The 18,443-nt window shown below is 42.8% G+C and overlaps 1 protein-coding gene and 1 pseudogene across 3 annotated transcripts in view; one reads left to right on the forward strand and one right to left on the reverse strand.

The window, feature by feature from the left end:
- The window catches only part of phtf (putative homeodomain transcription factor), a 50,623-nt gene extending 36,502 nt beyond the window's left edge, over positions 1-14,121 (forward strand). The window contains exons 3-8 of one of the 3 annotated variants that reach the window (XM_065234588.1): positions 777-1,558; positions 1,843-1,971; positions 2,027-2,652; positions 2,709-2,870; positions 2,934-3,011; positions 13,128-14,121. In XM_065234588.1, coding sequence (XP_065090660.1) covers positions 777-1,558; positions 1,843-1,971; positions 2,027-2,652; positions 2,709-2,870; positions 2,934-3,011; positions 13,128-13,277 — 1,927 coding nt within the window. In that variant the 3' untranslated portion in view covers positions 13,278-14,121. The remainder of the gene's footprint in view (positions 1-776; positions 1,559-1,842; positions 1,972-2,026; positions 2,653-2,708; positions 2,871-2,933; positions 3,012-13,127) is intronic. The other 2 variants (XM_065234589.1, XM_065234591.1) reach the window with 2 other exon arrangements.
- A 2,379-nt stretch (positions 14,122-16,500) lies between these two features.
- Positions 16,501-18,131, reverse strand: LOC135711623 (uncharacterized; annotated as a pseudogene).
- Between the last annotated feature and the right edge of the window lie 312 nt (positions 18,132-18,443).

An 18,443-nucleotide genomic window follows, 5' to 3' on the forward strand; every position in this document is an offset into this window, starting at 1 on the left:
GGATAAGGACAAACGTCATGGCACGGCAGTGACAGGTGTTCATCAAGAAGGTTGAATATTAGCAAAAGTGAAGTCTAAAAGGATATACACAATTTGATTTTTGAGATTTTGGGCAGATCAAATAATCAGAAAATACACTTTCTTGAAGCAGGCCGTAACCTACAGCTCAAAACTGAAAATTATATATTAAATACAATGAAATTAACGGTAATTATTCCACTTAATTGCATGATTTCATATTCGTTGTTTTGTTTGTTTTGCAATAGAGAGTAAATTCACAGTGTTATGCAACCATTCTGCATAGGAGTATTAAGCGAAAACCCAAAACATGATAACTTCAAGAAAATATTGCTCGAAAGCGAAACAAACAAATTGCTGATTTTTTTTATATAGGGGAAGTTGATGTAATGTCGGCTTGAATGCCCCTAATTTAGGCCCATACATAAATTCAGCAATCGACTAAATTTTCAATAGCGACCCAATGACGCGCTCATCTAGATAAAATTGATAAATAGCAGATTTCTAGCGATGGGTCCAATCTTAGATCCATAGGCCAATATTCGAGCCATTTCTCCTATATTGTGTTAAAAAGCCTAAATTTTCAAGGAAAAATAAAAAAAATATTACGTCTAATATTTTGCGATGAGGAACAAAACTACCAATGTTTACGAAATTCTAAACACCACTATATCGATTTGCTATGTCTGTTTGTATGTGAAATTAATAATCTGCATGCCCATATTAATAATTCAACTTCCCTATCTGTACCATTCCAGCTTTCGTAACGTGTCAACCCCTACTCCGGAAGTTATAATCCATCACCCGATAGAATGCATCACAAACTGCAGTAAACCATCAACACTAGACCAACCCCAGCCGGGTTGTTCCCTACGTAGACGCAACGTAAACTGGGACCCTCAGGTTTCCGCTGCTAATGGAAATGCACGGACCAACGGCAACTTAACTTTGAACCCACCGGAAGCACCCATCGATGACGACGGCTTCGAAAGCCTGAATGGGAAAAGTTCCGGCGGAGAGGATAGCTCAAACGCAGGCGGACCCGCCAAAGTATACTACAACAAGAAACTACCGTACACCAACACGTGGATCAACGGGATCCCCCAGATCGAGAAAGAAGCCCGATCCGACAGTGACACCGATACTCTTCGCAATACTCCTACTAGTCAAGAGCAGTCCTGCACTTTACCACCGACGACATCACATCAGCTAGGGAAACCCAGAAGGCATCTTTCATCCGAGTCTGGTATTGAACTTCAACGGCACGATGACAGTAGCAAATCCCCGCTTCTACTGCTGGACGAAGACGAAACTCATCACGGTTCGGTGAATGCCGCTGGCGAATCAAAAGGCAGTGGGTTCGATGAGAAGTTAGAGTCCAGTGGTGACACCGACGAGGAAAACGATTTCGACCTGCATCACACTGAGTCTAGTCACCATCTTCATCACCATCACCATCTTCACCATCATCACCTGCACCATCAGCATTTGTCAGAAGGTACGGATTACAACTGTGGTATACATTTTGCCAACACCGATAGTGAGTATTTTTATTCTAACACTGACTAATTTTTTACTTTATGTTTTTATGTTTATGGAATTACGGGCTTACCTTCATTCTTCCATACCATGCATTATTCGTTTCACCTTCCTTTTTTCGTTACTAACTATTACTTGAGGTAACCTATCAAACGATTGTCTTATTATCGGTAGAGCATCAGTAAGGTTGGGTCGTCTGTCAAGAGTCGGTGTCCGGTGGGGATTATATATCAATCATAACATCCCAATTTCCGACAACCAATAACATCTATACTTTATCCCCAGGTGAAGATTGTAGTTACAGTTCAGATCTCAACCATTCTGACGATCAAAACGAACGTTCAGATGATGACTACGACCTGGAGGACGCTCCGACGATCATTCTGAATCCGTCTTGCGGTTCCAGCGATAGAGGTAGGCAGCTAATTTATTTCTCGAATGTACCTAACTAAACCCTTTTGCGAAACAGTCAGCTGCACGATCTGGGACGCTCGGGAAGCGAAGAAGGCGGAAATGTCCGTCCTGGACATTTCGTCCGCCATCATCGAACGTGTTGAAGCCATGCCGGAAACGTGTGACTACGTCTACATCGGCGTCGTACTTAGCATCATCCTTTCGTTGATACCGGCATTCTGCCGCCTGTGCGAAGCCACCGTCGATTCGTCCAGCACAACCGAGATTAACTTCCTGGACATGCCGGTGCTGCTGCTGGAAAAGGCCTCATTTTCATGCATCGCGATTCTGCGGTTTGCCTTCGGGGAATCGACTTGGGAGAAAACGGTTCTATTTTTAGGTTTCACGCTCCGGATATGCCTAACCTATTTGGTGTTTTTCCTGCTCGCCGTTGCCGAACGTACTTTTAAGCAGAGATTCCTCTATGCTAAGCTATTCTCACATTTAACTTCCTCACGGAGGGCGCAAAAGTCCAGCATTCCGCACTTCCGACTGAACAAGGTGCGGAACATCAAAACCTGGTTGTGCGTGCGATCCTATCTGAAACGACGTGGGCCGCAGAATTCGGTCGACGTGATCGTTTCGGCTGCATTTCTCATAACGCTGCTGCTGTTGGCGTTCCTGAGCGTCGAGTGGTTGAAGGTTTGTGTCATAGCTTAGTAAATCATGGAAAACTGTTCTAACGCTTGATGTTTCAGGATTCGGTTCATCTGCACTCGCAATTCAATCTGGAGGCGCTGGTTTGGTCATGCGCATTCGGGACCTTCCTGTTGCGGTTCATGACGCTCGGTACGAAAATCAACAAAAAGTACAAAAGCGTATCGGTGCTGATCACCGAACAGATTAATCTCTACGTACAAGTAAGATCTTTGGGGCTTTGTAGACAAAAATCGGAATTGCCTTATGTGCATTATTTTTTTCAGATTGAACAAAAGCCAAACAAGAAGGAGGAGTTGATGATCTCCAACAATGTTCTCAAGCTGGCTGCAGACCTACTCAAGGTAAGATGATGACTTCAGGGTGCTGCTTGTTCGAGGAATTTTAATTGTAATCGGCAAGCAATCAACATACCGCTCACCATGCGCCATACTTCTTGTGCCAAAATTTGAGGTTAACAATTCATTCTACGGCGAGTTCAGTGTTTAAAAAACATTAAAGAGAACCTATAGTGAATTTGGCAACACTGACGATTTATATCTCACACGGCCTCCAAAATGTAGCTAACTTTTGCTTAAAATACTTAAATTACACACATCTGTAGGTAGGGGCTGTTACATTTCGAACAAGGACGTTTCACCGAAGGACGTTTTGTCGACGAACATTTCGCCGAATGGGTCACAACTCGAAAGAACTGGACTTGTTTAAAAGAATTCTTCCTATAAATCAAAAATATTGATTATTTAGAAAATAACGAAATCAGTATAACTCGAAAGAGCTGGTCATGAAGGAAACATTTCTAAAAATGTTAACACATTGATTGTTTAAAAAATTCCGAAATCAGTACAACTCGAACGAACTGCTCATGTTTAAAAGAAGGAAGCATTTCTATAAATCAAAAATATATATTATTTCAAAATTTCTGAAATCAGTACAACTCAAAAGAACTGCTCATGTTCAAAAGAAAGAAGTATTACATTTGAAAGCTTGCCAAGTTGAAAAAATCGAACCTTCTTAATATTTTTTCGAGACTGATTTCAAAATTTACTGAGCTTTGAGAAAAAATCTAAACCGTAGAAAATGGCTTGCTCTTCGGCGAAATAACCCATTCGGCGAAATTATCCATTCGGCGAAATGACCTTCGGCAAAACGTCCTTCGGCGAAATGTCCCGCTCCCTTTACGTTAATTCTGGCGACGAGTACAACACACCGTTTCCATGTATTGCACGTGCCCTCATAATTTAGCGCATACTGGAATTTCCAAGGCCGGTAAATGCTGGGTAATGCGCAATACAGATCCCATTGAGATCACTAGCCTAGATCACTATTTCCAGCAACTCCTATACCTACCTCCCCGTGGTACCGGCCGGGAACTGTGAGCAACCTTAGGGAAGATCGGGTAACCAACCCCGGTGGGAACTTTGGTCATAGGCTGACAGGGAAAGGGGAGGTTTGCTTCGGCAAGCGTCTGTTCCCCATGTTAGGGGCGGCTGATCTACGTCCGAGTGCCAGTGAAGGACTCTAAGCACAACTGTGCACCCTGGTCCTCCGGAAAGTTAGGGGGTTGGTGTCAGGCCCTGCGAGCCAGACGTAAAAAAGCATTGCAACGGAAAATCAGCAACAGAGGAATACGAACCGAGACCAACGGAAATGACCCCAGCGACGAAATAGGACTTGCGATTGGAAACTCGGCACGTGGAACTGTCGATCTCTCAATTTCATCGGAAGCTCCCGAATACTCGCCAATCTACTGAAGGACCGCGGATTCGGCATCGTAGCGCTGCAGGAGGTGTGTTGGACAGGATCCATGGTGCGAACGTTTAGAGGTAATCATACCATCTACCAGAGTTGCGGCAACACACGCGAGCTGGGCACAGCTTTCATCGTGATGGGCGAAATGCAGAAGCGCCTGATCGGTTGGTGGCCGATCGACGAAAGAATGTGCAGGTTGAGGATCAAGGGCCGATTCTTCATCTTTAGCATAATCAACGTGCACAGCCTTCATTCCGGAAGCACTGATGATGGCAAGGACGCATTTTACGCGCAGCTCGACCAACAATCAATACGAAACTAACGATTTTAAATTGGCTCACTACTTGACTAGCCTATTGATCCCAAGCCAATTGATTAACGTCTCCATTCTAGTCAAAATTCTGTACTACACAATGTTTGTTTTGATTCGCTTTGAAAGTTTGACAGATAAAATGAGGGATTATTGGATTTTCCTATGTTTCGAGGGGTAAATCGATTAGCTTGGGACCGAAGATAGTACCAGAGCTGAGCCAAAAAGTTGAGCACGTTTCTTCAGGACCTACTAGTCTTAGAGTTACGTCTATGGCTCGACCGCGAGTACGATCGCTGCTCAAGCCACGACGTCAAGATCATCATAGGAGCCCTAAACGCTCAGGTAGGCCAGGAGGAGGAATTCAGACCGACGATTGGAAAGTTCAGCGCCCACCAGCTGACGAACGGGAACGGCCTACGACTCATCGATTTCGCTGCCTCCAAGAACATGGCCATACGTAGCACCTTTTTCCAACACAGCCTCCCTTATCGTTACACCTGGAGATCACCACAGCAGACGGAATCGCAAATCGACTACGTTCTGATTGATGGACGGCACTTCTCCGACATTATCGACGTCAGGACCTATCGTGGCGCTAACATCGACTCTGACCACTACCTGGTGATGGTCAAACTGCCCCCAAAACTTTCCGTCATCAACAATGTACGGTACCGACGCCCGCCACGGTACAACCTAGAGCGACTGAAGCAACCGGATGTCGCCTTAGCATAAGCGCAGAATCTCGAGGCAGCGTTGCCAGAGGAGGGCGAGCTCGATGTGCCCCTTCTAGAGGACTGCTGGAGTACAGTAAAAGCAGCCATCACCGACGCAGCCGAGAGCACCATCGGGTACGTGGAAATAAGTCGACGGAATGAATAGTTCGACGAGGAGTGCATAGTGATTTTGCAGGAGAAGAATGCAGCGAGGGCGATAATGCAGCAGCATGGAACCCGACAGAACGTGGAACGGTATAAACAGAAGCGGAAACAGCAGACATCTTTCGGGAGAAAAGGAGTGAAGTGCGAGGAAATGGAACTGCTGTGCCGTTCCCAAGAAACACGGAAGTTCTACCACAAACTCAACGCATCCCGCAACGGCTTCGTTTCGCGAGCCGAAATGTGCAAGGATAAGGACGGGAGCCTCTTGACGGACGGACGTAAGCTGATTGAAAGGTGGAAGCAGCAGTTCGAGGCGCACCTGAATGGCGAGGAAAACGTAGGCACGGGAGACCAGCGCAATTGAGGAAACGACTACGTCAGTGCAGCAAAGGACGGAACTGATCCAACTCCCACGCTGAGGGAAGTTAAGGATGCCATTCAGCAGCTCAAAAACAACAAAGCAGCTGGTAAGGATGGTATCGCAGCCTAACTCATCAAGATGGGTCCAGAAAAGTTGGCCACCTGCCTGCACCGGATGATAGTCAGAACCTGGGAAACAGAACAGCTACCGGAGGAGTGGAAGGAGGGGTAATCTGCCCCATTCACAAGAAAGGCGACCATTTGGAATGTGAGAACTTCAGAACGATTGCCATTTTGAATGCCGCCTACAAAGTGCTATCCCAGATCATCTTCCGTCGTCTATCACCTAAAATGACCGAGTTCGTGGGAAGTTATCAAGTCGGCTTCATCGACGGCCGGTCGACAACGGACCAGATCTTCACCGTACGGCAAATCCTCCAGAAATGTCATGAATACCAGGTCCCAACGCATCATTTGTTCATCGACTTTAAGGCGGCATACGACAGTATCGACCGCACAGAGCTATGGAAAATCATGGACGAGAACGGCTTTCCTGGGAAGCTGATTAGACTGATCAAAGCAACGATGGACGGTGTGTAAAACTGAGCAAAGATTTCGGGTGAACATCGCTCTAGAAGGTGTAATGCGAAGAGCCGGGCTCAACAGCCGGGGTACGATTATCACGAAATCCGGTCAATTTGTGTGCTTTGCGAACGACATGGACATTATCGCAAGAACATTTGGAACGGCGGCAGAACTATACACCCGCCTGAAACACGAAGCAGCAAAGGTCGGACTAGTGGTGAGTGCGTCAAAAACAAAGTACATGCTAGTAGGCGGAACCGAACATGACAGGATTCGTCTAGGAAGTAATGTCACGATAGACGGGGATACTTTCGAGGTAGTGGAGGAATTCGTTAACCTTGGATCCTTACTGACGGCTGACAACAATGTGAGTCGTGAAATACGAAGGCGCATCATCAGTGGAAGTCGTGCCTACTACGGGCTCCAGAAGACACTACGGTCAAAAAAGATTCACCCCCGCACCAAATGTACCATGTACAAAACGCTAATAAGACCGGTGGTCCTCTATGGACACGAGACATGGACTATGCTCGAGGAGGACCTGCAAGCACTCGGAGTTTTCGAGCGACGTGTGCTAAGAACGATCTTCGGCGGTGTGCGGTGAGTGGCGGCGAAGAATGAACCACGAGCTCGCTGCACTCTACGGCGAACCCAGCATCCAGAAGGTGGCCAAAGCCGGAAGGATGCGGTGGGCAGGACATGTTGCAAGAATGCCGGACTACAACCCTGCAAAGTTGGTGTTCGCTACTGATCCGGTTGGCACAAGAAGGCGTGGAGCGCATATAGCACGATGGGCGGACCAGGTAGAGCGTGACCTAGCGAGCATTGAGCATGACCGAGGATGGAGAGCGGTAGCCGCAAACCAAGTATTGTGGCGTACTTTTGTTGATTATGTCTTATCTTAAATGTGATGTTGTACATATAAATGTATGTATGTATGGAATTTCCAAGGGGTGTTCAACTCTGCACATCCCAAACTGTGCCAAGTACTTTATCTGTGCCGAAAACTAGGTCAAGCGTTGTGCCGAACGTGCCGCAGTGTGGCAAACAAGCTATCATTTTCAGTAACCGATGCGTTTGGCAACCCTGCACTTATGATTTTTGAGATTATCTGTTTACATTTTCAAGTCAAGGACGGAAAAGGGTCGTGAAACTTAATCCCAAGATAATATTCATCGGTTGCCGATCATCCGCTTCAAGGAAATGACACTCGAAGATTAGCCCCTCCGCGAGAAGGAGAAGGGTGACTGATGGCAAAAGCTGTCCATCCAGGAAAAAATCCAGGAGGATTTCCGGGCCGATATCAAACGTTAGGTACACTATCTGAAAAGATCGAAAGCAAAGCATCTGCAGTATATACGTGACGAATCGACGGAACCCTTAGTCGGATACGCTGACGCTGACTGGGCATTGGACGCGAAGGACAGGAAATCGATCAGTGGTTACTTATTTACAGTATTCGGAAACGCTGTGTCGTGGTTAAGTAAGAAACCGGTAACCGTAGCCACATCGTCAAGTGAAGCGGAGTATGTAGCAATGAGCTCTGCTATTTCGGAGGCTATCTGGCTTTTAGGAGTGATGGAATATCTTAAACTCAAGCAATCATCAGATCCAGTCTTCTTTGATTTAAAGCGACTGTAACATGGTCACAACGCATGATAGTCTAGTCCAGTGATGGCCACGTGGTGCTTGGACATATATGAAGCGGTTCTGTGACACTACACCGAATGTCACTACCCCGAACGCCGTTACCCCGAACGGTACACTACCCCGAACGCCGTTACCCCGAATAGTACACAACCCCGAATGCCCATTACCCCCGAATCCATTTCCAAAAGCTGTAAGCTGTATTTTTGTTTATTATAGTCACTCCTGGAATCTTCCTTCGCATATATAAAAAGAAGAGAAAAACTTCTTAATGGGTCAAGGGGTTTTAGGAGACCTTAATGGATCAAAGGGTTTTCCCTTGTTTGAAAATATAAGAAAAGGAAATAATTAATTCTTTGGATATACGATAAAGAAGGGAATATTTCCTTCTTTGCATACACACTTAGAAAAACCTAATTTTACACGTGACGGAATCCACCTTTGACACAAAGGATAAGACGTAAACAAACATGTCTTGTAAAATTAAGTGCTCTGAGACTGAATAGTTTGTTACTCGAAGAAAAGTACGTTTGATTGAGCTGAATTTCACGTCTATTATGACTCAATTTTATGTCAAAATTGACGCTCGTATATGTCAGTCTCAGAGCACCTAAATTTACATGATTTTTTCTAAGTGTGTATGTATAAAAGAGAACATCATTAATTCGTTAAATATATGATAAAGAAGGGAATATTCCCTTCTTTGGAAATATAACAAAAGGAAATAATAAATTATTTGGATATACGATAAAGAAGGAAATATTCCCTTCTTTGAATATATAACAATATAAAATGACAAAAAAAGTGATAAATTACTAATTTCATCATCTTTTCTGGGGAATGGTTTTCTGGGGAATGTTATAGAATCAGTGTAACTGGTATTATTAGCAGTAAAAACAAGCAGATTTTTTTCCAAAGGCATTATAATCCTTCACACAGCGATCTGGGTGTATGAGATTCACATGTTCTGCATTGAAGTTTCCCTCTTTAGTGACACTTCAACAAATGGATTGAAAATATAATAATATTCCTTCATAATCGAATATTCTAAGATGAGAATATTCCCATTTTCCTTCTGAAAGAACTGCTCATATTCAAAAGAAGGAGAAATATCCAATAAAGATTTCTTTTCCCTTAATTTCTTCATGAGCTGTTCTTTCGTATTAAATTGAACCATAGTTCATGAAAAGAAGAAAAAATATCCATTTATTTTCTAAAATTACTTATTATTATTTTTAATCATGTTCTGGTCCAATTAAGTTTGAAAGAATAGCTCATGATCAAAAGAAGGAAAAAATTCCAATTACTGTTTATTAAATTACTTTTTCTCCTTCTACAATTACATTCCAGTGTTTAAAAGTATGAAAACCTCAAAACTCCAAAGAACTGCTCATGTCTAAAAAAAAAGAAGAATTTCTCAACGGTGTTCCAAGAAACAAATCAAATAATGATGAATAATAAATGAACTGAAAACAAGCATACTGGTTTTGGATTATTATTCTATATATAAAAATGAAAATGCTTTAAACGGCTCAATACATTAATATAGGGAAAAGAGGGGCATAGTGAGCATCCTGTGCTTTGGGAATGGGTTTCTAGCTACTCGAAGCAAATTAATTGGTAGTTGGGTTAATCTCATATTAAATCTTCCATTTGCATGGTTTGAAATTTAAGGTGGGTTGCAATCTGCTCACTATGCTCAATATATAGTAAGAAAATTGCCAAGGTTGAAAAATTCCTAACTTTTTTTTTTTGTGGATATGGCATTCGGGGAAATGTAGCACAATCCTTATCCTTTTAATCGCATGTTGTTCTTCCGTTTGTCTTAATTTCGGGGTTATGGTCATTCGGGGTAGTAGGGTATTCGGGGTAATGGCCATTCGGGGTAGTAGGACATTCGGGGTAGTAGCTTTCGGGGTAACGGCGTTCGGGGTAGTGACATTCGGGGTAGTGACATTCGGGGTAGTGTCACAGAATCATATGAAGCAACTACTGCAACTTGAATTTCTTTTTGCATTCGAATTTATGGCCAAAATGTTTGGGAAATACGCAAAATTCAACTTAAAATATGACCATCGAACAAAGATACAGCTATTTTAAAAATGGGCCTGAGTACCACTGGACTCTAATCACATAGGAGTATCGAGCGAAAATCCAAAACTTGGTAACTTAAAAAAAATAACTCAAAAACGAAAAAAAAGGCTGATGTGTTGCGTAAAAAAGCCTAAATTTTCAATGAAAAATATAAGAACATACTACGCCCTCTGTCTACAAACCATGAAAACCATAAAAACAAATACAATCAATGTTGCTCAATACAAAATCCTCTTTTTTTAATATAATTATATTTTTTCTAAAAAGTATTTTTAATTACCTTTCTTTTGATATTTTGATCTTTGAAATCAAGTTTAAAAGTTTGATTTTTTGGACCACCTTAACATGACAAATAATGACAAAATAAAAAAAAATACGGGTCTAATATTTTGCGATAAGGAACAAAACTACCTATTTTTACGAAATTCTGAGAATCACTACATCGTTTTGCTATGAAATGGCTGATAAATAAGGGATCTTAAAACAAGTGTTGAACAAAGGGGTATTCAACTCTACACACCTCAATCTGTACCGAGAACTTTATCTGTGCCGAAAGCTGAGGCAAGCATTGGACCGAGTGTGCCGAAGTTTTACAATCAAGCTGTCGATCTCAGTATCCCATGAGTTTGGCAACCCTGCAGTTATGACTTTGACAAGCTCTTATGGATGGTTAAACGAGTTATATCTGTGTATATTGCATAGTATATACGAGGGTAATCACTATGCCTGTCCTGTTAAAAAGTAAAACGTGCATCAAATAACACGAATATGAGTTTTTCTTTGTACAACATTCATTCCTCTTGCTTTAACGATGCCAAACGAGTGATAAGATTGGTAAACGCGAGATAGTCGGCCACTGCTGGAACTGTTAGCCAGCATACGCTGACCGTTGCCAACCATTAAGTTCTACTCCTCCACGAGAAGGAGAAGGGTGAGTGATGGCAGAAGCTGTCCATCCAGGACAAGAAATTTCTTTGCCGTGTCTCATTCTGGTAGACGTTCGCCGAAACCTGTACTTATGACCCACCGGGCAAGTGGAGAATGTACCTCTACATTATCGTCATGGTACTCGGACAATGCTATAAAATAGAAATCAAGAAGGATTCGACCTAAAATTCCCACTGGCGATAGTAGAAGCAGCAGTAGACCTTCAGTTGCTTCCTAGTGTTAGCCTTATCTTTTGAGCACTGAATTCATCTAAATTTACCAAACATGTTTTGGTGGGAGAGTCAATCGACTGCGTCCATGGTTTTGAACTTTTGAACACCCTAATAAATAAACAGGAGACCCAGGAAATCACTGAGGTTGTTCATTAACAACACAAACATAAATAGTGCTGCTCTTCTTCTTTCTCATGGCTCTTAACTTTTTACTTTTAATTCGTTTATCCTCATCGTCCATCAAATAATTTCCAGCAGCATGCAAATGCTGGTCCAGGATCTTGATACCGGTTGCCATCGTTTGATTAGTACCTTCTCTTTGTATTTGCTTGTTGTTCCTTCATAACTTCCATACTTACTTAGTTTTGCCGGAATTGCATACTTATCCCCTGCTGGCGGTTTCGATCGCGTTTATAAATATTGCGATTCAGATTGGCTCCGTAACCTCCGGTGTTGTTACCTTCACAATTCTGTTAGCAGCATCCTTCTTAATGTAGCTAATACAAGATCTACTGATGCCACCAGCCTCCACAGTCAATAGAATCTCCGAGATCGTTCAGTCCATAGAATGGAGTGGTTCTGCGGGAGAAACTACTGCGGTTACAGTTGCATCTGCAGAATAGCGGGATCGTTCTGTACCGGGTTGTTGTTGACACCGTACATCAATGCTGCAATTGGAACTGGATTCTGTATCCTATTGCCATCTGGGGTTAATACGTAAGCAGGCCTATTCTGACCCAAAACATGAATCCTTCCGGTTGTGCAATCTGTTATTATGATTGAGGATACTCTCGCTGGAAAATAAAAATAAAAATTATCTGAAAAAAAACTTCCCCTTTACTTTGAAGTAAACAAACGTTTACTACCTTCGCAAAGCTTGTCAAAATGTCAACTCCAAGCAGTAATGCCATGTTATATTATATTCTATCTCATACTTATCAACGAGTGCCCTAACGTGCCGATCAGTGTACTACGATGTGTTTCGGCACAGTGTGCAGAGTTGATTGCCCCTTGTGTTGAACAAATGTTGAGTGTTTGGTGGTAAGTACTAATTAAGTACTCAAAAGCTTTCATATAACAATTGACGAAAATTGTACTTACCAAGCTAACCAGAGAAGGTAGTAATCCATCACAATTAGTCATCTTAAGACCATCTTTTCGCATTCTGAAACAAGAAAAAGGAAACATTATGGAAGCTACTATTCTTTCTATTTAGGTTTATCACAATTGTTGGCAAAATACTCAAATTGCGAGACTAAGCACAACATGCAAAAATCAAGCTGAGAGTTGACTCGACACAAAAAAGATTCCGTTGCACATCGTTTTCTTAGAAAGAGAACGAATAGTTTGCTATCTCTTTTTACTCTTCACCGATGGCAGACACGAAGCTACTGCTGCCAGCAGTGACGGTGGTTTCGGGTCGCGTTCGGATGTAAAACAAAAATCATAAAACTGAAACTCCCCACGGTTTGGTGAGAATTGTAGCTGGTGAGTTTTGGTAGCTTTATATTCGTAGGCTACGGTATCACAGCTTGAAATATCATCAGCAGTTGCTTGCTTGTTAATTTCTGTCGACAAAAATCAAGTGTGTTCTTTTCCCAACACTGACACACATACACACACAAAATAATATCTAATTACAACCCCCTCTTTATTTCTTCTCCCTCACAGGAACTGGAATCTCCCTTCAAAATATCCGGCCTGAGCGCCAATCCGTACCTCTACACCACGGTCAAGGTGGTCATTCTGTCCGCGCTGTCCGGTGTTCTCAGTGAAATGCTTGGCTTCAAGCTCAAGCTCCACAAAATTAAAATTAAATAAATCCGTTTCTCGCAACGATAGGAGCCGGGTCGCTGGTATCTCTACATCACAGAATACCTCCACTTCGCGTTTTTTAACCTGGCACCTGTCTTGCCATCCAGAAGACATACTGCAACAGATCTGAAAAGTGAACACGATGCTTGCTTCTCTGCAGCAAACATGTAGATTCATTTTGAACTTTGTACTCTAAGTAGATCACCAGATGTGGGCCCGTGAAATGCGAAGTGGTAAGGCCCCTGCTTGACGTACAGATGGTGGAAAGGTTGTTTGAAGCAGAAAGACAAGGGCTGATGATATCATCAACCACATGGCCGTTACTCAGGCCCCTGATAGGGGCCGATGAGGCCTTTCAAAACATTGGCAGCCGCCACACTCTCACGACACGTACTCTTGAATAATAAAACAAACAAAAAACTAGACTAGATAGATGATGGATAACGTTTTTAGACTTGTACTTCTTCCTACCGGTGTGTAGACTTTATTAGTAGGTTGATAGTGTAGTAGGTTAGTCCAATTGTAGATTTACCGTGTAGAGCTAGAAGCAGGTAAACGGAACCGGATGTAGGCGTATTCTCAAGTTGAGTCCGTAGGTCTTAGAGACAATTTTCTCCCATCTACAAGGTACCTAGGTGCGCGTACAGTTTAATGTTCCGAAACGAGGAGCTACTTTCCCTGTGCGGGAGTTTTCAGAAGCAGTAACTGTCGATAGATTTTAGGTAACTGATAAAGTGGTATTTTTCGATGGACTATTTCTATTTTAGGACGTAACGCGGCATACGAAGATTGTGAAACTGTAATGGAGAAAGTTTATGTGAGATAAAAAAAAAGGTATTAACTGTTCAAATCTACCGGTTATCGTTTGATGAAATCCGAAAGCATTTTTAGGGAAATTTCGGCCTTGTTAAGATTCAGTTTTGTTTTCTATGTAAACCATTTATTTTAGTAATATATCGTTTCATTTTCTGTAGCATTATTTCCTTTTTTTCGAACGTGCAGTTTGTTCCATAATTTTACAATTAGTTCATTTCCATACAATATGTTTATACATTCAATTTTACTAATCTTTACAGACTAACTGTTAGTTAAGTTTTCTTCAAATTATCTTTTTTCTGTTCCCAAAAAAAATAGAACTTGCTCGTAAAAAGCTCCTCCTAACCAAGTACGAGCATCTTTCCACCAAATTCGCTATAGAACGACAATGTTTTGCTTCCAAAACATGCGTGTCTACAGCGGACAAAATGCGTTTCCAATTGTTTCGATAACCGTTTTAAGTAGTGAAACCAACTTTCTTTGTTGCGCGAGCCATCACCCATCCCAAATAATGTTGACTGGTTTTTTTTTCGCTCGGTTTGTGGACGTGTTAATTGATGTGTTATCTAAAACTAGGATATCGTTTACAGACTACGATTTACACGCTAACCTGTCTAGGTCTGGTCAAATTAAATTAGCTTCTGGGATGTTACGTTTCCCGTCGCGTTTTAGCTCTTTCCGGATTTCGGACGATCTGTGACAAAGGGTTTCAAAAATATATAGCTTTCTCCTCTATTCATCCTCGAGCACTTTACGCTCGGGGTGGTATTTCCTTCAAATATGTCTGTGGCTCGTTTTGTTTTCATTCTCCTAAATGTCAGGTACTTTCCATTAATTTAATATAGATTTAGTTAGTATATATTTCCTTTCGGCTACAACAACAGTTAGTGCTGGTATTTGTTTTATTGTTTTGTATTTGTGTGTCGCACAAAGGCTGACTTTAGAAAGCTGAAAATTCAATAAACAAGAGTAATGATTTTTATGGTTATTGAATCAATAAAAAACATGGGGCAGAACACAATTTCGCTCAACACTTTATCGGCGAACGTTAAACAGTACAAAAATGTTGCCATCTAACAAAGATATATGGTTTGATCATCTGCTGCTCACATTGAACGTACTCTGTCTGGTGTTAAGCCACTCTGGGCTATGCGGTAGGGATAGCCAGCCATTTTCTAGAGAACCTCAGAACCTAAAAACAAATAATTAGGCACCGTGAAGGCACCATATTTGACACGGTTCCTAACTTGACGCACTCAATAATATTCGACAATTCTAGAAAGAGTTCGAATCTAGGAACTCAAGGAACGTCTACACAAACCAACGAAATTCTAAAAAGTTACGAGAACTTTGCAGGAGTGAAGAGAACTTCATAGGACTTGTAAGAACTTTGTCAAAAGAATTGCATATGTTTTTTTTAAAGTTCAAGGAAGTTCTTAGAAATTCTTTCAAGTTTGTAGAGGTTAGGGAATTTTTTAATAGCTGAAGATGTATTCAAGACGTTCAGCATACTTTTTATAACTACAAGGTTTGGCTTATGAACTTACTGGAAGTTTTGGGATCATAGTTTCGAAATTTATAGGAAAGGTTCAGGGTCATTTCTGCACTTTGGAGAACGACATAGATGTTTTAAGATCTTGGACGAATTGAGAGAACGTGTAAAAATGATAATTATGAAACTTGGAAGAAGTTGATGGACCTTCAACGAAGTTGAGAAGGTTTTCAAGCAGTAAAGATAATGAAACTTTGTGAAAGTTCGAGGGACAATGGCGCAATCTTCTTGCCCTTCCGTATTTTTTGGTGGCAAATGCCACCGATGCCGCTTGTTGAAAAAGTAGTGTTTTTATCAGTTAAAAACGACGTGACGCCATCGATAACATTTTGATTTATAAACATAAAATCTGTTTATTTTTTCGTTATTTAGCCTGAAACCACTTCTAATATTAGCTTCCGCGAGTGCGTCACCATTAGAAACCGCGTCAATGTAGCTGGCATTGTAGCTACCGAACAATGTGTAATAATTGCTGCCCATAATCTCACCTGTAAGAAGCAGAAAAATCAGTACCTTTTGTTAAATTTACCGATTAGGTACATTTGGCTCAGCCAAGTCATTCGTGAAATCTAGTTCAATCGTCAATCGTACTAGCAGCACTCTACAAAGTTACAATCAGTTAGTAATCCTACCTACACTCATTATAGAACTCTCTGTTTTTTTGTTTTCAATAAAACTGTCGCTTGATCTCGTTTTCACCAAAAAGCAGTGATTGATTAAGGCTCAGGTTGTCTTGTTTGTTTTCAAGATTCAAAATGTGATTCGTTTGCTACAAAAATCTGCTTGCTTTGCCTCCTTCGCTTCTTCTAACTGCGATCGTGCTTCTCCAGGCAGTTTCATCAGTGAACAGGCCTGGTAGCATTCCCGCGGGAGGGCTTGTACAAATGTGACAAAAATTCCAACGGTCACTCCACCGACAAAAAGTAGATTACGACCACAGCAGCAGCAGCACCGTAATGGGCGTGTGCACGCGTGATCGGGGGAGCGATCCAAGTTGGTTTTAAAATTTCGTTAGTTCCTATTACAGTCCATCTGTATATCTGTGTGTGTGTGTTAGTGTCCAGTTCTTACTCGATAAACAACAATGAACAACAAAGAGAATGACACAATTCCGCCAAAGTATCCCAAAAGTACGGATACTTTGCGCGTACAATCCACCCACACAAAAAAAGAAGCACAAAACGTCCCTTGCTTACATCGAACCGGACTTGGGATAGTTTCTCAGTCCGGATTTGCCACTACTTCCGCTCCCACTGCCCCCACCTCCGCCACCGTTGTCGTTGCTGGTGGGGGCGGGATTTTCCGCTGACTGCCGTTCGTGATACTCCTGGAAGCAGGGAACAATGCACAAGTTTGTCTGGCACTCGGGGCAGTGGTACTTCGTTTTGCGCCGCAATATTCGCCCATGGGCATCGATCGTGTTCCAACAGAAGTTGCACCCGAGTGCCGGGCCCTCCCGAACCACCGGACAGTGACTCGAACGTTGGCTGTCCAGGCCGGGAATTTCGGTCGATCTGCTGCTTGTCTGAAAGATGAACGTTCATAAGGTCATAACAATTATAATTATCCGACTTGACACTTACCAGAGGTGACGAGGCAGATCGCGAGAGCTCTTCGCCTTTGGCGCGAATCGAGCTCGAACTCGTGGAACTCAGGTCCGCTAGTGGCGCTGCTGCGGTGGATGAGCTGGTAGTACTGGAGGTGGTTGTGATCGTTGTGGTAAGGGCACTACTACCACCAGTACTGGTACCGGCACTTGCTAGATGGTGGGGATGATGTTGCATGGATTCGATGTCGGGAACGAGAACTACTGTTGGACTCGACGTGCGATCGGTTTGAAGGTGGATCTGTGGAATTGTGGACGCAGGTGTAGAAGGTTCTTCATCTGAGTCGGTCTTCAACGACGAGGACGGCGTCAGATAGTGGGTCGAACCGCTGCTGCTGGTAACCAGGGTCAGCGGAGTTGGGCTTTGTACGGTGGTCATCGGATGAGAGAGCTGACGTTGCAGTGAGTATGACGAGATGGTCTGGAACGCCTGGTGCGTTCCGTGCGAACTCGACATTTGGCTAGGCAACAGTGGGTGGGAGTGTTGTTTTACGAGATATGGCTGATGGGACGACACGGACAGATGATGGCCACCGTGGGGACGGTCACTGGCCGCTGTTCGCACCTCCGGAGACGCTACGGCCGGTGACGTCGGAATGATCGGTTCCGAGATTTGCCTTTCGAACCGGTGATGCGTCGGGACCGAGAGTAAGTTTTGTGAGTACATGGTCGTTCCGTCCGGGGTGTCCAGATCAGAACCGTACTGCTGACCGGACGAAGATGAGTCGCTTTCTTTCTTTATCCGCTGCTGCCGGATCAGCAGGCGACCACGTTTGGCAGCCGAGGCCATACCGACCGAGGAGGATGATTCCAGGCTGGCGGAAAGGCTTGATGTTCCGCTGGTACTCGACTGGCCGGGCGTCAAACCGAGTGCAATCTTAGCCATTTCGGCAACTGGAAAGCAAAATTAAAGACGATCGCATTAGTGCATGGTATGTTTTATTGTATTATCTAGGATTAGGGGCAAAACAAATCAAAGAAATTTTCTTCAGGACTTTCTTGGAATGTTCTTCCAAGTTCTCTTGGAACTCTTCTCGGAATTCTTTTGAAACTCTCATTAGAATTGCCTAAAAATTTCGATTAAACTATGCTTAGAATTCCCTTATAATACTATCCAGAAATTCCTAGAAATCCTCATAAAAAAATTCTTCTCCAGAGAATCGGAGCTATAAACTCTTCAGAGTTCGATTTTTTTGAT

The sequence above is a fragment of the Ochlerotatus camptorhynchus genome, unplaced genomic scaffold, assembly GCF_037179485.1.
Source record: "Ochlerotatus camptorhynchus isolate MF236.1 unplaced genomic scaffold, CSIRO-AGI_Acam_v1.1 ptg000434l, whole genome shotgun sequence".
NCBI lineage: Eukaryota > Metazoa > Arthropoda > Insecta > Diptera > Culicidae > Ochlerotatus > Ochlerotatus camptorhynchus.